Below are 25,503 nucleotides of genomic sequence, written 5' to 3'. Positions count from 1 at the left end.
TTTGTCAAGAAAGGCTATAACTCGACAACAGTGAGATGGAAGAGGTACCAGGTGGGTATAGGAAAGGGGTGAGGAGCTGCCCTCAGTCATTCCAGCATTTTGGCACCTCCATATTTTCACCAACCTGGAATTTCTCCAAAGTTCTCATACTGCAGGGATCTTTGTGCAGGCCTCTTTAAGTAGGCATGGTTGATGAAATCATTTAGTCATAGTAACTGAACTCAGATTTCCAGCCCTTCTTCCCTTTCCAGGGGTTTGGTGTTGGGCTGCTACAAGTTCCAACCCTCTTATCACATGGTTAGATCTTCTGACAAGCCCCATTCTTTGTGACTTCTTAAAAGTCATTAATGTAGGGGCGCCTGGGTGGCTCAGTGGGTTAAGCCGCTGCCTTCGGCTCAGGTCATGATCTCAGAGTCCTGGGACCGAGTCCCGCATCGGGCTCTCTGCTCAGCGGAGAGCCTGCTTCCCTTTCTCTCTCTCTGCCTGCCTCTCCATCTACTTGTGATTTCTCTCTGTCAAATAAATAAATAAAATCTTAAAAAAAAAAAAAGTCATTAATGTAAACTGAGGTGGTTGAAAGGGGTGTGTTGGAAATAAAACATTCCTTTTGCTTTTAACACTGAAGCTATTTCACGAACCAAGGGCAGAAATGCAAGGATAACAAAGGATGCTCCCATCACTCATTACTGAGGAAATTACTGAGGGACTGTGTGCCAGGAATTTTGGACAAGACCAAAATACATATTTCTTATTATTTTTTAAAAAATACATATTTCTTATAAATTACAGTACCAAAGACAGCTAGGAAACTGCCACACCTAAGAAGGGAAATCGAGGGCAGGAAGTAAAAAAGAACAACTGAGAATTGGTAATTAGAAAACATGAGATAAGGAGGCTGAATTAAGGACAGCTTGAAAAGTGATTAAAATAACTATAAATGGGTTAAAATCATTCATCAAAACTCTGATTGGATTTTTTTTTTTTTAAGATTTTATTTACTTGGGAGAGAACATAAGTGGGGTTTGGGGAGGAGAGGGAGAGGGAGAAGCATGCTTCCCACTGAGCAGGGAGCCTGATGCGGGACTCAGCCCCAGGACCCTGGGATCATGACCTGAGCCAAAGGTGGATGCTTAACTGACTAAGCCACTGAGGCAACCCAAGATTTTAGAGAGAGAGAGCACAAGCAGAGGGAGGGGCATAGAGAGAGGGAGAAGTGGGCTCCCTGGTGCCCTTGGTCCCATAACCCTGGGATGATGACCTGAATCAAAGGCAGACACTTAACCAACTGAGCTACCCAGGTACCCTTTTTGATTGGATTTTCTTAAAACAAAAAAACAAAAAAACAGCAATGCATCTGTCAAGCAGACACAGGTTAACCTTGAGGGAGTGGTAAAATGTGACAAGCGAATTTGTTATTCAGGGGAAGTCATTGATTGGCCTATTCCCCCCCCCCCCCCTTTTTTTAACCCACCTGTAGAGTAAGTTTAATGTGTGTTGTGTTAGGAGAACAGCATAAATTGTGTTCGGCTCTTTTATTAGTGAGGGCCATCTTGTAAATTCTGAACATTTTAAGACGATCTTCTCTTCCTAGTGGATTGTGCAAACCTTTGTGTTCTTGCTTCCAAAGTTTTTTGTAGAGCAGGCCTTACTTCCCTCTCTCTCTCTTTCTGACTCTGTCTCCCTCTGACTTTACTTGCCTGAGGTCTCTAATTCCTGGTTAACTGCACCATGGCCCCCTTTTGAGGCTGCCTGCCCAGAAGTAGAAGAGGACAGTATTCTTGAAGTGGAGATGTGGGAACATGCTGACGAGGGTTAACAGCATTGGTGTGGGGAGAGCACAGCTTAGGGTGTTGGGTGTTGTGAAGGCAGTGAGGATTCCAGTAAGAGTTACCTTTTTCTTTCTTTCTTTTCTTTTCTTCTTCTTTTTTTTTTTTTTTTTTTTTAAGATTTTATTCTTTATAATCTCTACAGCGAATTTGGGGCTCAAACTCAAAACCCTGAGATCAAAGTTGAATGCTCTACCAGTAGAGCCAGCAAGTTCATTGTTACCACTAGCCAACCAGTTCATTGTTATCTTAATGATAATGCCAGGTGCTGGTCTCTGGTTACTTGAGGTCATCTCTAAAGGGTGGGCTTGTCTGCAAGAGCAGCTTTCAGCCTGGAGAACATCTGAGAAGCATGCAGAGGTCAGTGGAGCAAGTAGGGGAGGCATGAGTGTGTTACAGGACCTGGATCTTGGGTTCAGGGTATGTTCTAGTTGTGACTGGTAAGGACTAGACATGCCCAGAAGCAGGAAATAACTGGGTGAAAAGCTACTGAGAGATGTCTTTTAAGGAGCAGAAGCATCCTTTGGAGTTGTAGCCTCTGTTTTCAGAGTGTTCGTGGCATGAGACCCAGTGAGGTCTTGCCTCAACTAATCTGTACCCTGGAGCTTAAGATGCTTCCCACCTGGGGCACCTGGGTGGCTCAGTGTGTTAAAGCCTCTGCCTTTGGCTCAGGTCATGATCTCAGGGTCCTGGGATCGAGCCCCGCATGGGGGTCTCTGCTCTTCGGGGAGCCTGCTAACTCCTCTCCCTCTTTCTGCCTGCCTCTCTGCCTACTTGTGATCTCTGTCTGTCAAATAAATAAATAAAATCTTTAAAAAAAAAAAAGATGCTTCCCACCTGCGGTGCCCCAGAATGTGTTCTAAAGCTGCCTGATGACAAGTGCCAATTGCCCAGGCGTTTCCTAGATAGTCACTTTTCTGCACAGAGGTCTTTTGTCTGTCAGGGGTGGAATTTAAGAAAAATTTGGTCTTGTGGCGTATGGGTGGCTCAGTTGGTTAACTGTCTGACTCAGTTCAGCATGATCTCAGGGTCCTGAGATAAAGATTCCCCCACTCCCACCCCTGCTCTGCATTTAGTGCTGAGTCCACTTGTCCCTCTCCCTCCCCTTCTGTACCTCCCCCCACCTGCTCACTGGCTTTCTCTCTCTCTGAAATAAATAAATGTCTTTAAAAAAGAAAAACTTTGGGCGCCTGGGTGGCTCAGTTGGTTAAGTGACTGCTTTCGGCTCAGGTCATGATTCTGGAGTCCCAGGATCAAGTCCCGCATTGAGCTCCCTGCTCGGCAGGGGCATCTGCTTCTCCCTCTGACCTCCCCCCTGCTTCTTGTTCTCTCTCTCTTTCTCCCTCTCTCTCTTTCTCATTCTCTTCCTCTCAAATAAATATATAAAATCTTAAAAAAAAAAAAAAGATTTTCTTATGTAAATTTTCAAGCATATGAAAAGACATCCTTATGTAGTCATCATTGGATTTCTTTTGACTGAATTTACTCCGAAAACTACTGGCAGTATTTTCTAGAACATTTTAAACAAATGTCAATTAAAATTTTTCTTTGTTTCCTTTCATTTCAACCAGAAATGTCTGTTAAGGAATTGACAGATTTGGTTATGGCTTCTGTGGATCATAATCATATTTTGTAGTCTAAAAATAACCCCAAATCAAGAAGGAAAATCACAGTTATACATATTTGAAACAGAGCAGAATGATCCACTTTCTTCTACATGTTCTTATACAGATTTTGTAGAAAATTGATAAAAAATCATACCAACTTAATGTTTGGGATGGCACTTGCATTTATTAATCAGAAAGTTGGTATAAATCTAAAATAAGAGATATTGTGAAAAATATTGAAACATAAGTTTGAAACAGAGGTTACTCACATTTGATAAATTTGAGGAAGCAAAACCAATTCTCCTTGAATAGTGTAGTAAAACCAAACTACCATTTTCCTGTTCTAGTGTACTCAGAGCCAGCTGCTCATTTCGGGTCAAGTATTTTGGGGATTTTCCTCTCTTTTTGCCATTTTTCTCTGTCTTTCACTGGTAACTCTTATTAGGGAAGCTTATGATTCATAAATCAAATCAGGATGCCCTAAAGACCAACTTTGTGGTTTTTCCTACTGAGAGATTGGGTGGGCGACCACATGGATGAATGAGACCAGGAAGACCAATTAATTTTTTGACTCACTTAAGTAAAATTAATCTTGAAGTAGTATGACAGTAGGCCTTTGGCAATTTATTTTAAATAACTGGATATGGAGAACATTTATTTCTTGAAAAGAGACCTAAGGCATTCTGTAGCGCTTGCTTTTTGCAAAAAGTCAGTAGCGTTGTCTCTGCTTCTCTCTCCCAGATCAAGCACTGCGCCTAGCAGAAATTTTCCTACCTCTCCAACATCATCAGCAAGTCCCTATTCCTCAGTGTCTGCCTCTCCCATTGCAAATGGTGATAGCACTAACACCTCTGGGATGCACAGCTCCGGTGTCAGCAGGGGGTAAGAGCAGGCCTTTTCACTTTGCTTCCCTCCCTCTGAGTCCTTTTCTAGCCTGTGTCTGGAGAGCTCCTCTGCTGCAACACTAAGCCTAGTTAGGCTTCCCTTTGGAAACATGCTGCATGTGTTTTCTCTCTCCATTTCATATCCACTGTAGAGTATGTCTCCTGCTTCTCACTTACATTGCTTGTCCTTAGATGAGCTGCTGTTTTGCACACAGCCTAAGTCACTGGTGGTCCTGGGGAGGGGTCACCACTTTTCGTGCAAAAGGATGGTGGCCGTATCACAGCACAGTAATAGCGCTGAGGGAATGGTTCTCCGCTGAGGGGGATCCCTGCCTGTTTCCCCCTCCTTTGTGCGAGCATCTCATGAGCGCCTGCCACATAGCACAGACTGAATGGAGGAGGAGGAAAGTGAGGTGAGAGTGTGCGTGAATACTCAGGCACAGTTAGGACAAAGTGTGGCCTGGTGAGTGGTAGCAGGTGTGAGCTCTTAATCTTGGTAACCACATGTTCTTCCGTGAAGTCACGTGGCAGTTAGCCTTCTAGAGGGAAACATAGTTAGCATTTGCCAAAAGCCTGAGAGTAGAGAACTCGGATAGCGTTTCTCCCCTTAAGGATGTACTTACCACCTGCTGTCGTGTCAAATCAGGGGCAGGGGTGGGAGAAGGAGAGTGGCTGGAGGGCTGGCTAGGGGTGTAGGAAGAACTCGTATCATGGAATTATTACCAGATAGGGATTGCAGAGGCCCTGGAGGAGCCCCACAAGGTTTCCTGAGGGCATGTGTGCAGCACTCGCTTTTATTGCTGATGTGGCTTGTGTTTTCCAGTGGATCTGGCTTCTCTGCTTCGTATAATTGTCAGGAGTCGCCATCGTCTCACATTCAGCCTGGGCTCTGCGGACTTGGAAACCTGGGGAACACCTGCTTCATGAACTCCGCTTTGCAGGTAGAGGGGAGAACTGTCATCTCAGTAACACTGCTTCTTCATAGGACTGGGGTGTGATGAGGAAAGGCATGCTGAAATGTTGGGGGGACCCTTTACCAGGGATCCCTGCCTACCCTTTGTTAGTACTTCAGGAATCCCTGTCAGGGTACCTCCCACTGGTTAGTACAGAATGGCCTTTCGCTGTTAATGGCCCTGAATCAGTCCTGGGGTTGGTTTTACAGAAAAAGTATTTTGAATTTTGTTGGCCACTAGGGATGATCTCCCCAGAAAATATCAGAGTACTTGCCCAGTTGGTTTCTGATGGGATGAGAATTCACTGCACCAGTGATAGCTATCTAATCTCATGCCTCTGATTGTGCAAAATCCTAAAGTCCTTCCTTTGATACTTCATTTGTTTGTTGATCAAATATTTATTGGGGACATTCTGTGTGACCAAACTGTGGTAGACGTGGGCTGGAGTTAGAGTCCAGCTGCAAAGTTAGGAGGGCAGAGTTCCCAAGACTGCCTTCACTTCTTTTTTTTTTTTTTTTTTTTTTAAAGATTTTATTTATTTATTTGACAGAGAGAGATCACAAGTAGGTAGAGAGGCAGGCAGAGAGAGAGGAGGAAGCAGGCTCCCCGCTGAGCAGAGAGCCCGATGTGGGACTCGATCCCAGCACCCTGAGATCATGACCTGAGCCGAAGGCAGCAGCCTAACCCACTGAGCCACCCAGGCGCCCCGACTGCCTTCACTTCTGATCCCAGCTGCAAGTTTGGGAGTCCCCAAGACTGCCTTCAGTTTCAATAATTTGCTATTATATATATATATTTTTTTCTTTTTAAAATATTTTATGTATTTATTTGACAGACAGAGATCACAAGTAGGCAGAGAGGCAGGCAGAGAGAGCGGAAAGGAAGCAGGCTCCCCGCTGAGCAGAGAGCCTGATGCGGGGCTTGATCCCAGGACCCTGGGATCATGACCTGAGCCAAAGGCGGAGGCATTAACCCACTGAGCCACCCAGGCGCCCCAATAATTTGCTATTATATTAAGTATTACATTATTTAAGTCAATAATTTTTATATTTATATTTTTAATTTTAATAAAATAATATTTAATATTTTACATATATTTTAAATAAAGATGTTAATTTTTTTGGAAATCTTTATTTAAATAAATAAAACTATTATACTCACAGTCGTAGTTTATTATAGGGAAAGGATACAAGTTAAAATTAGCCAAAGGTTGGAGCAAATCAGGAGCATCCGGGAGGGTCCCCAGTGTGGAGCTTCTGTTGTTCTCTCCCTGTGGAGTCAGGATGCATTACTTTCCTGGCATTGATGTGTAACAGTAAGCATGGGGTATTGCCAAATATGTAAACTCACCTGAGCTTTGGTTTCCAGAATTTTTTTTCTTTTTTAAAGATTTTATTTATTTATTTATTTATTTGTCAGAGAGAGAGAGAGAGAGAGAACACAAGCAGGCTGAGTGGCAGGCAGAGGCAGAGAGAGAAGCAGGCTCCCCACTGAGCAAGGAGCCTGATGCGGGACTCAATCTCAGGACCCTGGGATCATGACCTGAGCCGAAGGCAGCAGCTCAACCAACTGCGCCACCCAGGCATCCCGGTTTCCAGAATTTTTATTGGTGATTTATCACATGGCATGATTAATTAATTGCCCAGGTGGTTAAACTCAGTCTCCAGGTAGACTAATACCATGTGACCCAAGGCCCCCCCACCCTCATCCCCTGCTTCCCCAGGCCACGGTGGTGGTTTTTCTCGAGAGGCTGGTTCTCACCCTAAGATGACAGTGTAAGTATGGCCACCGCCCCCCAACGTGAGATTCTCCACAACACTGGAATCACAATATTAGGTTCTCCAGTATGACTGATGACCTCCAGACAAACAAAGATATTCCTGTCAGGGATAACATTCCAGGTGTCACCAGAGTACTTTCCAGAAGCCAAGGACAAGGGGCACCTGGCTGGCTCAGTTGGTAGGGCATGTGACTCTTGATCTCAGGGTGGTGAGTTCAAGCCCCATGTTGGGTGGAGCCTACTTTAAAAAAAAAAAAAAGATAAAAATTGTACAAGTACAGAAGCCAAGGGCAAGAGCCAGCCTTTCTCTTTGGGCAAGGTGATGCTTTACTATACATAGAGACTCAGTGGTCAGCAAATGAGACATGGTTTTTGTACTCACAGAACTGACAATCTAACTTGGAAGTTTCATGGAGTAGAAAGGAAAAAATAAAAACATATGTGAAAAAATAGGTGACTCTTAGGTTTGGAAATTATTTTTTCCCACTGTGGTGAGATGAGAAGAGCAGAGTACTGAAGAAAAGAAACTTGAGATTTGGCTTTTCATGGGTAGGTTTTTCTCAACTCTTTGTATCCTCAATTACCCTCAACTATTAAATGAAGATAATGATAATGAGGATGTCTATAGCTCTACATGTAAATTTCAGGGGAAAGTGATTAAATTCCATCATTTAGGTTTTTTTAAAGATTTTATTTATTTATTTGACAGATCATAAATAGGCACAGAGGCAGTCGGAGAGAGAGGGGGAAGCAGGCTCCCCACTGAGCAAAGAGCCAGATTCGGGGCTTGATCCCAGGACCCTGAGATCATGACCCGAGCTGAAGGCAGAGGCTTACCCCACTGAGCCACTCAGGTGTCCCACCATCATTTAAGTTTCTATCTCTTAATGCTAGGGAAAGAACAAATGAAACCCAAATGTAGTGGGAGGGGGATAATAGAAGAGCAGGAATTAATGAAATACAGGGGTGATTAACACTGTATGTAGCCAAATGTGATTCTTTGAAAAAAAAAAAGAAAAATACTAATAAAACTGCCGTAAATGCTCAGGGTAACTGATGAAGAGGAAAAGAGAGAAAATATAAATGACTAAAGCTAGGAATGAAAGAAGAATATCACTACAGACCCTGTAACCATTAAAAAGATTAGAGGATAGTAAACTAAACCAGTATTGCAGTTTACGTTAAGTAAGTAAAATCTGAATACAATTAAATTAAGTTTTTAAAAAATTTTAAAAGATATGAACATAGCAAAACATCTTTATGGCAGTAAGATGGTTTAGATGACAAGTTTGGACAAGTTACTTAGAAAAGCATAATTTATCAAACTGAGGAAGAAATAGAAAATATAAATAGTCCTGTATTTGTTAAAGAAATTGACTCAGTAATTAAAAGCTTTACAACAAAGAAAATTCTTGTTCTGGATGGCTTTATTGGTGAATATATTCAAGGATTTTTTTTTTTTAAAGATTTTACTTATTTATTTGACAGATCACAAGTAGGCAGAGAGGCAGGCAGAGGGGAGGGGGAAAGCAGGCCTCCCTGCTGATCAGAGAGCCCGATGCGGGACTCGATCCCAGGACCCTGAGATCATGTCCGGAGCCGAAGGCAGAGGCTTTAACCCACTGAGCCACCCAGGCACACCATATTCAAGGATTTCAAGCAAGAAGTGGTACCAGTCATATAAACTCCTTCAGGAAATGGGAAAAGAAGGACAGTTCCCTAAATCATTTTACAAGGCAGCATACTCTGATACCAAAAATTGACAAGGAATCTTTTTTCCCTGAAATTTTATTTATTTATTTATTTTTAAGATTTTATTTATTCGACAGAGAGAGAGCACAAGCAGGGGTAAGTGGCAGAGAGAGGGAGAAGCAGGCTCCCCACATATCAGGGGGAGCCTGATGTGTTACTTGATCCCAGTACTGTGAGATGATGACTGAGCCAAAGGCAGTTACTTGACAAACTGAGACACCCAGGCGCCCTCTAAAATTTTATTTTTAAGTACTCTTTACACTCAGTGTGGACCTTGAACTCACAACCCTGAGATCAAAGAATCATGTGCTCTACCAACCAAGCCAGTCAGCACTTGCGACAGGAATTTTTAAAAAAGGAAAATTTTTGATGGTCATATCTCACTCATTATTGTAGTCACAAGTAATGTAAATGAAAGTTTAGCAAATCAAAGTCAATGATGTTTAGATGAAAGTGTAGAACAAGTACGATTTGTACCAGGAGAACTGTTAGTTTGACGCCTGAAAAATTGATGTGTGTCACTTAGCCAAGTCACAGACAGAATAAAGGAGAAAACCATATGACCATCTCAGTAGATGTAGGAAAAACACTTGGTCAAACTAAGTTTTTGAATTTGAAGAGTTAAAATTAATATGTACACATGCATACTGATGTTATTCATTATTTTTTCTACTATCTTTCCTGATCTTTTCCCACATAATGTTTCAGCTCTAGTAAGATATTTTGCCTTCAGCTTATGTATATATATATATTTTTTAAAGATTTTATTTATTTATTTGTCAGAGGGAGAAAGAGAGAGATCACAAGTAGGCAGAGAGACAGCAGAGGCAGAGGGAGAAGCAGGTTCCCTGCCGAACAAGGAGCCCGATATGGGACTTGATCCCAGGATGCTGGGATCATGACCTGAGCTGAAGGCTGCCGCTTAACCAGCTGAGCCACCCAGGTGTCCCCAGCTTATGTATATTTTATCTTCCCATGAGACAGTGGAATGTCATAATCAATTCCAGTTAAAAAAATATATATATCATCTCATGGGGCACCTGGGTGGCTCAGTGGGTTAAAGCCTCTGCCTTCGGCTCAGGTCATGATACCGGGGTCCTGGGATCAAGCCCCACATCGGGCTCTCTGCTCAGCAGGGAACCTGCCCCCCCCCACGTACTTGTGATCTCGGTCTATCAAATAAATAAATAAAATCTTTTAAAAAAAATCTCAAAATCATGATGTTAAAAATGAACCATCCTTCATTGAATAGAAAAGTATTCTATCGGGCACTTGGGCCATTCAGCTTTTGCCCTCTGGTAGTTATTTCAGAGACAGTTCTTAGACAGTGAGCGTGAACCCCAACACCATGTCCTTGGGAGGTTAGCTGCAAGGCAGGCCACCAACTTGCACTTTTGGGAGGCTGTCCCTTACAGTTGTGAGCCTTGTGGAGAGTCTGCGGAAAACTTCCATTTTGTTGGGTGTCAACCCTCATTGGCCCTTAATAACTTGGTTTATCTTCATCTCTGTGTGCTTCAGAAGGGGTGTGAGCTCTGATCCTGTTCTCTTTCAGTGCTTGAGCAACACTGCACCGCTGACTGACTACTTTCTTAAAGATGAATATGAGGCTGAAATCAACAGAGACAACCCTCTGGGAATGAAAGGGGAGATTGCAGAAGCCTATGCAGAGCTCATTAAACAGATGTGGTCTGGAAGGGACTCTCACGTGGCACCTCGCATGTTCAAAGTAGGTTGCTGTAGATATTTCCTTTATTCCATTTTGGGGAGAGTGATTTGGTGTTATTCCATTTGCATTTTGGAGTTAAGATGGGGGTCCGAGATGAAAAGCCCCACTCAAAGAGATCCTCCTTTTCTGTTGACCAGGCATTTGGCACATGGTTACTCTAAGTGACCTCAGCCCCCACCTGTGGGCTGGGGCTGCTGTAGAGGGCATTTGTAGGCTGGTTGCTCAGAATGCTGTGTTCTGTGGTGCCAGTTTTGAAGTAGGAAACATCCTAAGCCAGGGTGTAACAGTTCAGTTTAATTTCCGGTATTATCTGAAGGGTACTCCCAGGTTCTCTGAACCTGGACCCTATACCCACTGTGGGCCGCCTAAGTCAGGAACTGGGTTGGTACTCCAGGAGTGTGGTGTGAAAGTCAGTTCTCACTTGGATCCCTTGGCTAGGAAGAGTGGGTGAACTGCAGTGGGCTCTTGGAGCAACTTGGGCTTTCCCTTGCCTTAAATATTTTTTCCTATTGAGGGGAAGGATTTTGCCTTCATATTTTGAAATCTGAGAGACCCTGTTTAGCCTGCATCAGTGGAGTTTAAGGAACCTTCATGAAGCTCGTGGTAGGAAAAGAGAGGCTGAATTTTTATTCAAAGGAGAGGGGGGTTGTAGCACCTTGGCTCAGTAAGAAAATTTAAATGGTTTATTGAAATTAAAAACTAATTCTTTTTACCCCTGTGGTCACATTAATCCGTGGGAGATACATGTAAATTACTGTCCCCATACCATGAAGTCAGAAAGAGACTAGAATCAGGTTAGGGTTCTTGATGATGGACGTTTTTCCTCTCTGCACTGTCTGGTATGGCAGCCAGGCAGCCTCTTGAAATGTGGTTCATGTGGGAAAGGAACTGAATTTTTTTATTGTATTTAATTTTAATTTCAACAGTCACATGTGGCCTGTGGCTGTGGTACTGGGCAACACAGGTTGGAGAGCATGGATCGTCCAACATCAGGATTCATCGGAACCTCTGGGGGGGGGGGGCTTGTTAAACCCAGACTACTGGACCTGTCCTCAGAGTTTCTAATTCTGTAGGTCTGCACTGGGCCCAAGACTGTGCTCTCCTGGCAAGTTCCCAGGAAGCTGGTGGTACAAGTTGGGGACCACACTCTTGAGGATTGTGGATGCAGAAGAGTGCAGGGCAGGCAGTCATTTAAGGACAGGGGGGCTGTTAGGTACAGGAGGATTCCTCTGGCTGATGTAGATGCTGTTTGTGAAGTTCTCGTGGAGATTCTGAACCAAAGAAGGACATAAGAGAGGGATTTGTGTCGGTCCTTGCAAGGTGTTTCCCCCTCGGGGTGCCCCCCTTCACTTACTCTTCTTTTAGGGGAGTGGCCCAGGGGCCAGGTCCGCTGTTGTCCTGGCTTTTGATCTGAGCCCTCTCTCTGGCGAGAACTACTGGCCTCCTTTAGGCTCTGAGGAGTTAATTGGGCCGCTCGGCCAGAGGATGTTCTCCCTTACTGTCCCAGCTGACCCTGCAACGTTATTTTTGATGGCAGGTTCTCATCTGACTTCACTGGTTCTTTAAATCTTATGCCTTCTGATGTGATTGCTTTTGTTGTAGACTCAAGTGGGACGTTTCGCCCCTCAGTTTTCTGGCTACCAGCAGCAGGACTCTCAGGAGCTGTTAGCTTTTCTTCTGGACGGACTACACGAAGATCTGAATCGAGTAAAGAAGAAACCCTATCTGGAGCTGAAGGATGCCAATGGGCGGCCAGATGCGGTATGATGTTGAAGATTTTTGAACAATAACTTTTCATGGAAGTTGCCTCCTACCGAGAGTTGCAGGGACATTCTTTTGGTCTTTGAGTATTGGTGCCAGGGCCCTGGTTGCCTTTTGCTGTTGATGACATGGACACAGGCTCTGGTAGAGAAATGCATTTCAGGTCAAAAAGAGGCAAACTCTAGTTACTCCTAATTCTCCTGCTTGGGGCTCTTGAAGTCAGTGTCTGTTTGTGGAGTGTAATTCCATTGCTGAACCAGAAACTAGGGCAGTCTGAAAACCAAAGTGACTCTAGTGTGGGCCTTGGGAGTGTCACTGCTCTCATTAAAATACATACATTATTATTAAAATAGTTTATTATTAACATTATTAAGGCACTGATTTTTTTTGCTTCCACTTTCTGATCTATGGAAAGGGAATTTCGTATTTAACTTTACCCTATCACATTGGGCTTAATCATATGAAAACTTTAAAGTTGTATTTATAGCTTGAACGAAAGACTATGAGTTGACTGAATTAGCTGAACTATAGTATAAATTAAAACCTCACTGCAGGGGTGCCGGGGTGGCTCAGTGGATTAAAGCCTCTGCCTTCGGCTCAGGTCATGATCTCAGGGTCCTGGGATTGAGCCCCGCATCGGGCTCTCTGCTTGGTGGGGAGCCTGCTTCTCTTCCTCTTTCTGCCTGCCTCTCTGCCTGCTTGTGATCCTGTCAAATAAATAAGTAAAATCTTTAAAAAAAAGGGGGGGGGGTAAACAACTGAGGTGTGTTGAGAATGTCTTACTTATCTTTATCTTTATCCTTCCAGGTGGTGGCGAAGGAAGCCTGGGAGAATCACAGGTTAAGGAATGACTCTGTGATTGTGGACACGTTCCACGGCCTCTTCAAATCTACTTTGGTTTGCCCAGAATGTGCTAAGGTTTCTGTGACCTTTGACCCATTTTGCTATCTAACTCTGCCACTGCCCCTAAAGAAAGATCGAGTCATGGAGGTCTTTCTGGTTCCTGCTGACCCTCGCTGCAGACCTACCCAGGTAAGGGGATCTGCACCCTAATGGTACCCCTCACCGTGGGACTCTGAGTGTGGCTTCTTCTGCCAGCTGCCTCTGAATCCCTGTGGCACTGGCCTGAGTGTGTGCCCCTGGCCTCCGTCAGACCTTTTTGTGATCCTCTGTCACTCAGGGAAGGTTGTGAAGGTTCTCTGGGCTTCTCTGTCACTGCCCGCCCCTGCTCCATTCATTCAGCTAAGATAATATGACTGATCTGCTGAGTGGTCCTGGCATCTGAATGCTGGGAGGCAGCAGCAGGGTACTTCTTGGTCAGTCAGCCCCGAGAGTCTACTAGAACAGAAGGCCAGATGGTTGGCATGGCCCCCGGCTCTTAGTGTCCCGCCCTGCTGCAGGCTTACTGGAGGACTCTACTGCTTCGTCTCCTGGCTTTCATATCTTCACCTCTTATAGATGCCATCATGTGGCAGTCTGTAGAATTTTCCACCATTCCTTAAAGGAGGTAGTAGATGACTGCCGAAAGTGAAGACTGAGAGAAAGCAGTATATAGAAGGGAAAGAGATGGCCGGGCTCCTCTGCTGCTGCCCAAATATGGAGGAGGATGCTGAGGCAGAGGACTTGCTGTTTGCTTCTGACCACTCCTCAGGGCCCTGACCGCATGTGACTCATAAGAGGTCATCTTGCACTCTGTGATGCCTGCTTCAACCAGTTCATATCCACCCTTTGCAGAGCACCTTTGTCACCCCTCCCATCTTTCTTTTTGCAGTACCGTGTGGTTGTGCCACTGATGGGGGCCGTGTCTGACCTGTGCGAGGCTCTCTCCCGGCTGTCCGGCGTTGCTGCGGAAAACGTAAGGCAGGGGGGTAGTCAGTGGCGCTCAGCCTACTGGGGCCATTTCATAGTCCTTGGGAGTGTATTTTCAAACTTGGAGCCATGTTTAGGGGGGTAGTTCTTATTGGCCAACACAAACATGATTATGTATAGATGCCTCAGACCTCCTGGTCCTCACTCACTGTGCACACTGTGTCTGAGACTGTCCCTACAGCCACGGGGAACACTTTCTCCTCCATTGATGGCACACTAGTCATGATCAGAGGGCCAGGAGTAGGGCTCTGCTCTTAGCTTTCCTGCCCCTTTGCTCATGACCTTTTCTGTGGTATGAGAAGCTGGAAGTTCTTTCCTGCCCTCTTGATAGAAATCTTTATTTATTTATTTTTAAGATTTTATTTATCCATTTGACAGAGAGAGACAGCGAGAGAGGGAACACAGGCAGGGGGAGTGGGAGAGGGAGAAGCAGGCTTCCCGCTGAGCAGGCTCGATCCCTGGACCCTGGATCATGACCTGAGCTGAAGGCAGATACTTAATGACTGAGCCATCCAGGCGCCCCAGAAATCTTTATTTGAAAGCACCTGCCCTCGCTGGGCTTTCCGTGAGGCTGGCCCTGTGTGGAGGTGGGGAAAGTGAAGATCCCTTCCTCCATCCTCCTGTATGCTCTGAGTGCCTCCCTTGTCCCCGTGCTGGTCAGTGTCCTTGCTCAGCCCCACTCTCCTGGAACCCTGCTGGTTTTAGGCAGTTGTATAGTTGGGGTTTGGTGTGTTCAGCTATGTGCTGAGGATGGTTTCAGAGACTCCTGGCCCCGGGGACACTCTGAAGATTTCTGGATGACTACCAGTCTCTGGTCAGCACTCGTTCCCCACCATCCCTACCACTTGAGGGCAGATCCCATTGTAAACCTCAGGACAGATGTCACCAGCCTGTTTTCTGCTGGTGGCAGTCATGTTGTTCTCCCTTGGGCCTTGGCCCCTGAGTTCTGGGGCTGGTGGCCTGGCGGTCTCTCTGGAGGCCACACTGGCAACACATTGTTTTCATTTGCTTCTGGTTGTACGTAGAGGCTCTTAACCATCTTGTAATTTTTCTGTTACTGTTGATTCTTAGATGGTGGTCACAGATGTATATAATCACCGGTTCCACAAAATTTTCCAAATGGATGAAGGTTTAAACCACATCATGCCTCGGGATGACATTTTTGTGTGAGTACTCAGTGGCTTCTGCTGCAGGGTTGCAGGAAACATTCTAGAGGCTTTGCCTTGTAGGTGTCTCCAGAGCAGAAGATCTGGTAGTCAGTGCTCAAGTGGCTTTCCCCTGACTCCCTGGCATAAGGGATGGATGTTCAGAGAACTGTGGGCAGCCGTCAGCGCTAAGCACCTCCTGGCACTTCAGAGCTGGGCATTCCAGATAATTCTTTTTAGCACGGACATAGCCTTTTGTCAACAGTTACTACCTTTTAAGAAGACCTGTGTAATGGTTCTACAGGTGGACTTTCTGCCAGAAATGCTTTTCTCAAGAAGACTTAGAGCTGTGCAAGGGGCCATGGGAAGTTGAGAGAAGGGATGTGGTACAGGCAGTGGCCCCATGGACAGGTAGTTTCAAGAATGACAGGGAGGGTTGATAGAAATAGCCTTTTCCCATTCTAACATTCTGTAAGCTCTGAGACTTAGTTTTCTCATCTGGGTGGGGATAGTACACTGTCAGCTCTAGAGGCCTCCTGGACCCCTTCCAAGTCCCCTTACTTCAAGGCCCTGTAACTGTGTTTGTGTCCCTCTCCCAGGTGGGGTGGAGTGGAACATGAGCTTGCCCGAGCTCCCTGACAGCCACTTGCTTGGGGAAGCTCAGATGTGGACCACACCGATGCTTTTTCTCCCTCATTCCCTCTCACTGGAAACTTGAAATTTTTAGGATTGTTTTGGTTTGTGTTTTGGTTGAGGAATTGCAGTACGCAAAGGAGGTCTTTCCTTCCCTTTAAGTTTTCGGGCCTGCAGCATCTAGATCACTCTAAACGGAGTACTTGACCACATCCAAGATCCTGGTTCTGTTCACACTTGTGTACTTGTGCCTTCCTGCTCACAGCCATTTTCGCTCACTTTACAAACGGAGGGCACCAGGGCTCATGTTGGCCATTGGGCTAAGGCTGTCCATTTCTGAGCCCAATTCTGAACAGCGTCTCCCCTCAGTTCTAGAAACCAGTGTTTGCACCAGAGCTTAGAGGAACTGGGGCATTTTCATGTGGGGAGCTTGGCAAACCACCACCAATGAAAGAATTTGTGGAGGCCCAAGTGCTAAACATAAGGAAGCAAATTGTTTTAAAGATGAAGTCGTAATTGTCATGAAAATATGCTAGTACTGTGAATATTTTTTGAGCATGTGGAACACTGTGCTGCTGGGTTACTGAAATCTCCCCACTGCCCTCTAAGGTGGGTAATCCCATTATTCACTGAGTAAGCAGAATCAAAGGGGAGCAATTAGCTCTGTTACAGCAGCCAGAAAGTGACAGCGTCAACATGGGATCTGGGCCAGCCTCGCGCCCAAGACCTGGTTCTTGACCCTAATGCTGGATGGTAGGGCCTTTACCTAGAGCACGTCTTAGACATTTTTATGAGTTGTTCTTAGAACTCCTCCTGCACATACTTCATTTAGGATCGTTTGCCAGGCATCTGGGGAGGGTTGTGTGTGTGTGTTTGTGTTTATAGTTTTCAAAAATTGAATCAGTAAGTTTGTGTCTCCCCCTATAGGAAGAGGGAAAGACTACAGTCGGTTGCCAGCAATTTTGGTAACATCTGTTCCAGGATAAAACATCTATAAATCTCCTCAATCCCATGTATTCACTAAGTAAGACACATTTTTCAAAATCATTGATTTGTATTTAGCATTTTCTTTGGTTATCTCTAATTTTTAAAAAAATAAATATGATTCTTTAATTTCAATGTTTTTGAACAAAGATGGCAGTAAGTTTTAGAAATTTGCTTCCTTATTTGAAATAAAGAATCTTTGCCTAATATTCTGGGTATACATTCTTGTATGATATTTGGTTTTATTAAAGGTCAGGGCATGTAGGAATAACCTTTTTAAAACTTGAGCTCCTTGGTTACAAAAGATGATGAACTTGGTGGCCAGGCACCGCCCCCTCCCCCCCTCCCCAGGGCCTCTATGTCTACAGTGATGGTCCAGATGATGATGGCTGTCATCTGTGTTGAGTTCCATTTGAAGGACCACAGAGTCGAGGCCGTGGTTGGGGGAAGAGAATCATGTTAGCCCCGAGTCCCAGGTTGTGTAGGTTCACGTTTTACTGACAGTGACCCTTGGGATTGCTGACCCAGCTTCTAGAATCATCTTGGAAATGATTTATCCACCTTTTATACTGAGGTGTGGTTTGTCCCAGCAACCACAGTCCTGGCCACCACGTAGCTGCAGCTCAGATCTCTGCTGCTCGTAGTGGCCCACTGCTGAAGGTGCCTTCTTGTGTGATTGACATAGGTACGAGGTCTGCGGCACCTCCGCTGATGGCTCTGAGTGTGTCACGCTTCCAGTCTACTTCAGGGAAAGGAAGTCCAGGCCGTCGAGCACCTCGTCTGGGGCCGTGCTGTACGGGCAACCACTGCTGGTTTCTGTTCCCAAGCACAAGCTGACCCTTGAGTCTTTGTACCAGGCTGTTTGTGAGCGGATCAGGTGGGTTTCAGGAACGCTTTTTGCTTGTTACCTAAAATCGCAACGGGCCCAGCCACAGTAGTGACCCGCACACCACCACTCCCCACCCCCCACCCCACTCCAGCCCCGCACTGGGTGCCTGTATTGGTCCTGTGAAAAGGTAGTTGGGCCTGCCCCCTGGCAGCGCCAGGACAGGTGCTGTGGAGACAGGGCGTCTGACACCTCTTAAGCGCCGTGACACTGGGAACCTCAGCTTCCTCTGTGGTCCCTGGAATTGTGTCTGTTGCACTTGTCAGTCTTTGGGTTTAGGCCGCCTAGTGCTTTGATGTCAGTTTGTGTTTGAATACAGTTTCCACAGTACTTCGCTATCATTTTGAAGCTGGCGATTAATGTTACTGAGAAATATTTCTTTTAATGACGGTGCCACGTGACATTCGTAGAAGACTCGAAACAGACATTCACAGATGATTCAGAGTCTCCAGTGACTTGGTATTTAAACATCTTTTGGGTTTGTCTCAGTTTCTTGAAGTACTGAGCCATCCCTCGATTTTAAAGTCCTTTTAGTTACCTGAATGGCTCTGTGAATGGCTGTATGTCAGTTGTAAACCATGTTTAGCTGAGTAGTGGAGAAAAACAGGTAAATGTTATGGCTAACAATAATTCCTTTTCCTTTTTTCGCAGCCGCTATATAAAACAGCCTTTGCCTGAGGAGTCCGGCGGCTCACCCTTGGAGCCGGGGGCATGCAATGGCTCCAGGGGCAGCTGTGAAGGTGAGCACTCGCCACGCAGTCACTGACCAAATCCCTCCTGACTTCCCTCTTCTTCCAAAGGTGCACACACGGGAGAAGGAGGCTGTAAGGCTGGGTGGGCGCTGTGGCTGGAGAGGAGGCCTGGGAACCCCCTCGCACCCGCTCCACGCTGCCAGTGCCTGTTGTACAATTTGGGCGCCTCGTGGAATCTCTCAGACATGTAGGCTGGCTTTCACCTCAGGTGGAGCTAGCCTGACAGGACTGAGTGACTTACCCAGAGTCACAAGGCCAAGTCAGGAATTGATTCTGGTCCATTGGTGCTGGCAGAGTGGGTGCTTAGCCAGGCCTTGACGGCCTCCATGACCTGGCTTCCATCGGAAGAGCTATCATGTTGGCCCTTAGCCGTCACTCTGGTGCGGCAGCGCCACTGTGAAGGACAGGAGTCCTGGCCAGCCAGTCAGAGGGCAGAGACAGTTTCTTGAGTGTTTCCTTCATTCTACCCAAGAAGCTACCTGTGATTGGTGACTTGTGATAGCCCCCACTGCGGGAGCAAAGCAAGCCACCGTGTGCAAAGCGGCCGGCCAGGCTGTTTGCAGGAAACCCCGAGCGCTCGCTGTCCTCCCGTGGCTAAAGGCTCACAAGCTCATCTCTGACAGGGAGCTGTGTCACTGCATCATGGTTGCCACCCTTCTTTTTGGGGCCTCTGTGACTTAGTGGGTTTATCACTATAAAACCACAAATGTCCTCCAACTTATTGCTATAACTTTTTAGCTGCAAATCCAAATGCTCAGATTTCTCCAGGACATGCACAGTCTTGGAAAGTGAGAGTTGGTATTGGAAAATGCCCATAAGGCTCCGTCCTCACGGGATATTGCAAATGAGAAGTAATTTAGCTTGAGCATTTAGTATAGTCCTCTGTTATTCTTTTTTTTTTTTTTTTTAAGATTTTATTTATTTATTTGAGAGAGAGAGAAACCATGAGAGGGGAGTGGTCAGAGGGAGAAGCAGACTACCCGCCAAGCAGGGAGTCTGATGTGGGCTTGATCCTCGGACTCCAGGATCATGACCTGAGCTGAAGGCAGTTGCTTAACCAACTGAGCCACCCAGGTGCCCCAGTCCTATGTTATTCTTACCCAAATATCATGTTCTCCCACTAGGGATGAAGAGGAGGGTGTTTTCTGCTCAGGCCTCACATGCTGAGATGGCAGAGTAGCCATGGCAGTGTCCGAGCAGACCTGGGGTGACTTGTGGGTTCTTGGCAGTCAGGCGGTTCAAGCACTGTGATTCCTAGCTTAAAGTAAGTGTAGGGTGGACTTCAACAAGTCACTTCATTCCTCTCAACCTTGGTTCACCCATCTGTAGAATGGGATGATAATATCTTTTTCACATTGTCGAGGTTACAATTTAATGAGATAATGTGGGGTAGAGTACCTGGCACATAGTAGATGCTCAGTTAATCATCACACCATGGAAGTATTTGCTGTTGTTACAGTTAGCCTTGCTTTGTAGAAATTCTATCTCTTACTGCTATTGTTGCAAATACTGCTTTTGAATCCTTTAATGGAGTCTTGGTACATAGACTTCAAACTCTGTTCAGTGCTGAAATACTTCTGCATCTTTTTTTTTTTTTTTTTAAGATTTTATTTATTTATTTGACAGAGATCACAAGCAGGCAGAAAGGCAAGCAGAGAGAGAGGAGGAAGCAGGCTCCCTGCCGAGCAGAGAGCCTGATGCGGGACTCGATCCCAGGACCCCGAGATCATGACCTGAGCTGAAGGCAGCGGCTTAACCCACTGAGCCACCCAGGCGCCCCAATACTTCTGCATCTTTACTGCCATGGCTCCTTGTCAGGCCTGTGGTGCCTGTCTCCTGCTGATTCTCTGAGTGATCTGGGGTAGCTGCTTTCAGTGGACTCTGCTTGCTTTTCTCATCCATGGTACCCACTGCTGCGCTAGCATTAGTTTCCTAAGGTTGTCCGAGTAGCTGGCAGCCAGTGGCATAGCCAGGAAACACAGTTTTTATAGTTCCAGGACTCTGTTTGTTCACTGAGTGGGGCGGAAGCAGGCTTTGGCTGTATCCCTCTTAGCAGGAGAGCAGGTAGGGAAGGGGGCAGGCTCACCTGGGCAGTGAAAGGGGCAGTGCAGCTGTCTCAGGAGCCAAGTGAGCTGGTTGGAAAAAGAGTGTCCGTGAGGGCCAGGCTTGCTGTCGTAGGCCAGCTGGCTGTTGGGAACGGTGCCCCTGGGGGTCCATGTCACACCCTCATACGTGGCTGTGCTGTCCTGAGACCTGAGAGGAAATTGCTGCATTGCCCTGAGCCTGACTTCGTTCCTCAGGAGCGCTCTCAAGCAGATTGCTCTAAAGCAGATTGGCTTTAGAAAAAAGGATTCTTATGTTAGAACGTCCTCTTTTTCTCAGAGTTTCCATGTCTTACTGCTATTTCCCGAGTATATAAACTTGATACTTTAAGTATTTTCTTCTCTTACTTTTACATCACCTTTTGGAGTTGTCCCATCTTTGTTCAAATTACTTACCCAATACCCTGCCTTTCCCCTTTTCCTCACAACAAAGAGTACCATGGCTATGTTTATGGATCATTTTACTGCCGCCACACATACCAGTTCTCTGGAAAGACCTGGGAAATGGAAGTGTATGTCTTCAGAATGTCTGTTAAAACTCCTGAGGGACACCTGGTTGCTTAGTTGGAAGAGCATGCGACTCTCGATCTCAGGATCTTGAGTTTGGTCCCCATGTTAGGTGTAGATTACCATGAAAAAAAATCAATAAAACAAAATTCTTGAAACGCAGCAATCTCAAATGAATAATGAGAAAAAAAAGAAAAGATAGGGAGGGTGCTGTGTGCTGTGTCACCGGGACCCAGCCTGGCATCTACATTTGAGAGACACTCACCGACTCCTTATTGAAGGGACAGTCAGCATGTTTCTTGTAGAGGAACTGAAGGCTTTTGCTCAGTATTTGTGATCATAGTAATATTTTTAAAAGTGACTTTTAAGTTATGTTTCTTAACCCTTTGGTCCCTTTCTCTCTGTGGGTCAGATGATGAAGTTGAACACGTCATAGGATGTGGGTTGAAGCCCAGTAAAGTACCAAGTGTAGAGGGGCCCCCATTATGACAGGTGGGCCTGCTGACTCACCCTCGGGGGCCTCGGTGAGCTTCCGTGGGCCCACGCTCCCTCATCACACGTTAGCAGGGCCCCTGTGTGTGTCTCACAGCCTCGTGGTGAGGGTGAATTCAGGTGCCTTGTAGGGGCTAGATGGAGGTTCACATACACGGGACAAACTGTGGCAGGAAGCACCAGAGTTAGGTATGAAGTAAAATTGTTAACATTGAAGCGGTGGCAGACTGTATACACTGGTTTTTGTTTGTATGCCAGGGGAAGACGAAGAAGAAATGGAGCATCAGGAAGAAGGCAAAGAGCAGCTTTCAGAAACGGAAGGCAGTGGGGAGGATGAGCTGAGTGGTGACCACGGTGAGACCACCCAAAAGAAGGTCAAAGGCCAGCCCTGCCCAAAAAGGCTTTTTACCTTCAGCCTCGTGAACTCCTATGGAACAGCTGACATAAATTCCCTTGCAACTGATGGAAAACTACTTAAACTCAACTGTAAGCACTTTCTGTGACCTTTCACACTGGGCTTGGTGAGGGGGCTGAGAATCTGTCTGAAAATCTTGTTTGTACCCGGTACTTGCTGCACTGGGCTCTCGCCGTCTCCCTGGAGCTCCATGAATAGACGCTTGTGTGGGCCTTGGCTTAAATCTCCCTAAAGACTGTTCCCGAGGCCCGAGTGCCTGCCCTTGCCATCTTGCCAGGCTTGTCCCTCTGGTCCTTTCCCTCCACCGCCACCACCCTCGGGGCCTCTGTGCTAGGTTGATAACACTTCTTGTGCGTGGCAGCGGACTCCTCTTGCTCATGAGACTACGTGCCTGTTTCTTCTGTTCCGTAAGACTGCTCAGGACATGTAACCCATCTAGATGATGGTCCTGGATTTCATGGGCTGTTTGTTAGCGGGAGCCTGTGACGCGGGCTGCTGAGCCCACGGAAGAGGCCGCGCAGGACGCGCGTGGTGTGGAGAGCACGAGAGGTCGGGGAAGACCCCTGCCCGGAAGCATTTCTGTGTCTCCTTCACTGGAAAAGACATTAGCTTTCCTTTACTCCCTTTCTTTTTTGTTGGATCTCTTTAAAAATGTGTGTTGTTACCAGCTTTATTAAGGCCTTCTCAGGTCTCTCTCTCCCTGTCTCGGCAGCTCCCTCCTCTCTGTGAGGCCTCCTCCTCTTGTCAGTGCATTGCGGATTCTATCTCCTTCCCCGTCTCTTGCACACTGCGGCCTGGACAGTGACTGCAGGCAGTAGGCTGGGCCCTGGGGGCAGCACCTTTTTTGTTTTCCTTCTCTCGGGGATCAATCGAACTCTTCCTCTGCCCCGTACCCCTCCTCAAAACAGTCTTTGCTTTTGGGTCAGGTTTTCTCATGAGTTAAGGCGGGAGGGTAAATCTGGTCGCTGTCACTTCATCTTGACCCCATCTTCTTCGGTATCGTATATGGTTAGTGCTTCTGGAGCTTACTGTGGCACTAAGGGAATCTTTACCAAAGGACGTTGGGGGCTGGCTCAGGGCAGAGCATCGTTTTGCTGTGGCTGGTGAGTTGGGGGCAGGAGTTGATGGCGCAGCCTGAGTGTTTTCTTCTCACTCCTTCCCCGAGTGCTGGCCGTTAGTAATGAGTGACATTTGGGTCTTCCTCCACAGCTCGATCCACGCTGGCCATCGATTGGGACAGTGAGACCCGGAGCCTTTACTATGATGAGCAGGAGTCTGAGGTAGCGGACTGGGGACTCCTGGTCCGGAAGAGAGCTGGGTTCTGCCCTTGCTGTGCACTTGGGTCAGTCTCACCGGTTCCCCAGCGATTTAACAAAACCCTGGGTCAGACTGATAATGGAAAGCACTGAAAGATTTTGTCATTATATGTTCAGAGGCTCCAGAAAATACATTATATCCTGGGCGTAGGAGCTTGGGAGGCTGTGGCTTTACCTGGGAATAACTCATGTCCCCACTGGAAGTCAGCACTTTGTCCCCCACAGGCCTATGAGAAGCACGTGAGCATGCTGCAGCCTCAGAAGAAGAAGAAGACCGCCGTGGCCCTGAGAGACTGCATCGAGCTCTTCACCACCATGGAGACCCTTGGAGAGCATGACCCCTGGTACGCAGCCCCCCAGTCTGTGGGTGGACACCTGTGCAGCCCGGACTGAGATATGCTGGGTCCATCTATGTACATAAAAACCCTTTTATGGGGCCAGGGAGATATGTCACTTTTTGCTACTTCTTTACGACTGACCCTCTACCGCAGTCTTTCTGTACCAGTTGTTTTCCGGACCGAGAAAGCCATCTCCCCCAACCCCCGTTTCAGAAGCTGGTTTAGAGCAGACCCTGCCTCTCCAAGCAGCCATGCGGAGGGCAGGAGAGGATGTTGTGGGATTGTGACTGCGCCTCCCTCCGTGCTTGGGGGCCCTGGTTCGCCGCCTCCCCGCTGAGTGGAGGTTTCTCTTTCCTCCGCAGGTACTGCCCCACCTGTAAGAAGCATCAGCAGGCCACTAAGAAGTTTGACCTGTGGTCCTTGCCGAAGATCCTGGTGGTCCACCTCAAGCGTTTCTCCTACAACCGATACTGGAGGGATAAGCTCGACACAGTCGTGGAATTCCCGGTCAGGTGGGTCCCCGAGCTTCGGAAAATTAAAAAGTCGGCAGGAGACCGGGGCACCGGCCGGCTGAGAGTTCTGTCACCAGAGATTCTCCTGCATTAGGATGTGTGTTGCTGGGCTGCAGGCAGTTGGACTTCGGCTGACCCCCCCCATCCTCCTACCCCTGGGGAAAAGATTGTTCGGCAGAAGCGCTTCCCAGGCTCAGGGTATCCCCTTAACCGATCTGGGCCTACCATCTGTCATGGGTCCAGGGGGCCTGGGTTCAGCCGGATGGTGCAGACACACAGGGCTGCTGCTCCAGAAACCTGGATGACTGGGGGCAGCAGCAAGGGCGCAGAGCCACCTGTCCGGTCCCTGGGGCAGAGAGTGAGACTGGCTGCCTACTCGTGTCCCCAGGTCCCAGGACGCAGAGTGATGGGCCCAGGAAAGTAAGTCCACCAAGTAAGAGTTTGTCCACAAAGTGCAGATTTTAAAATGCTTCCTGGGGGGTGGGAGTGGAGGTAGAGAGATGGATAGAGTGTAGACGTTCGTCTAAAAATGTGTTCAACTTTTCTGTATGTTCAAAATTTTTCAAAATAAAATGTTGGGGGAAAAAGTGTTCTGGGACCTGTTTTGGCATTTAGCTGAAGTTTTTATGGCTCCAGCTGTAATTTTGATCCTGCCAGCCAGGATCCGCGTAGCGGCTGTAGCCCTCTTGTCCATGCCCAGAGCCTGTCCTCACCGCGGGGTGCAGGGCCGGAGCTCCTCGGGCAGCTTCTCTGCAGCCTGCACGGGCCAGTGCTCAGCCCGAGCCAGTGCTTGGGCCCCAGCTGCCACGGCCTCTTCATCCGCTTCTGCCGTGGTTTGCCTTCGACAGCTCCCGTGTTCCAGCCTCCTGCATTAAAGAGGTTGCTGGGTTACTGCCGCTTCTCTCTCTGAGTTTAATGTATTAAAGACCATTTTTGTGTTTTGTGCTCAGAGCTCTGAACATGTCGGAGTTTGTGTGTGACCTGTCAGCAAGGCCTTATGTGTACGACCTCATTGCCGTGTCTAATCATTATGGAGCCATGGGGGTTGGCCACTGTAAGTACTGGCGTTGCTGCCTCTGACGTGTTGACGTGCCCTCCGCCAGTCTCACTGGCCCTTTCCTGTGTGCCGGGCCCTGCCCTAAGCGCCTTACACAGCGCCTCAAGCCTGTAGTGTCAAGGTGTCAGGCTTTGTTGAACTGCTGCTGGTACTGCTTCATTCTCTCTCTCTTTCTCTTCTTTTTTTTTTTTTTTTTTTTTTTTTTA

At 46.9% G+C, this 25,503-nt stretch overlaps 1 protein-coding gene and 1 long non-coding RNA gene across 4 annotated transcripts in view; one reads left to right on the top strand and one right to left on the bottom strand.

Annotated features, from left to right (window-relative positions):
* USP4 (ubiquitin specific peptidase 4) overlaps window positions 1-25,503 on the top strand; it is a 51,728-nt gene that overhangs the window by 23,460 nt on the left and 2,765 nt on the right. Inside the window, exons 7-20 of one of the 3 annotated variants that reach the window (XM_059389717.1) lie at window positions 4,175-4,315; window positions 5,141-5,258; window positions 10,355-10,528; window positions 12,131-12,289; window positions 13,097-13,321; window positions 14,061-14,144; window positions 15,230-15,324; window positions 17,606-17,797; window positions 18,458-18,546; window positions 21,918-22,145; window positions 23,284-23,354; window positions 23,616-23,734; window positions 24,091-24,240; window positions 25,191-25,294. In XM_059389717.1, coding sequence (XP_059245700.1) covers window positions 4,175-4,315; window positions 5,141-5,258; window positions 10,355-10,528; window positions 12,131-12,289; window positions 13,097-13,321; window positions 14,061-14,144; window positions 15,230-15,324; window positions 17,606-17,797; window positions 18,458-18,546; window positions 21,918-22,145; window positions 23,284-23,354; window positions 23,616-23,734; window positions 24,091-24,240; window positions 25,191-25,294 — 1,949 coding nt within the window. Of the gene's footprint in view, window positions 1-4,174; window positions 4,316-5,140; window positions 5,259-10,354; window positions 10,529-12,130; window positions 12,290-13,096; window positions 13,322-14,060; window positions 14,145-15,229; window positions 15,325-16,863; window positions 16,960-17,605; window positions 17,798-18,457; window positions 18,547-21,917; window positions 22,146-23,283; window positions 23,355-23,615; window positions 23,735-24,090; window positions 24,241-25,190; window positions 25,295-25,503 lie in introns of those variants that run through there. The other 2 variants (XM_059389718.1, XM_059389719.1) reach the window with 2 other exon arrangements.
* The window catches only part of LOC132011317 (uncharacterized), a 10,007-nt gene continuing 8,751 nt past the window's right edge, over window positions 24,248-25,503 (bottom strand). Inside the window, exon 3 of the long non-coding RNA XR_009402359.1 lies at window positions 24,248-25,106. This is a non-coding gene — a long non-coding RNA (uncharacterized LOC132011317). The remainder of the gene's footprint in view (window positions 25,107-25,503) is intronic.

This window comes from Mustela nigripes, chromosome 2 (genome assembly GCF_022355385.1).
Source record: "Mustela nigripes isolate SB6536 chromosome 2, MUSNIG.SB6536, whole genome shotgun sequence".
NCBI classification, from domain to species: domain Eukaryota; kingdom Metazoa; phylum Chordata; class Mammalia; order Carnivora; family Mustelidae; genus Mustela; species Mustela nigripes.
This window is presented reverse-complemented; position numbering and strand designations above follow the sequence as displayed.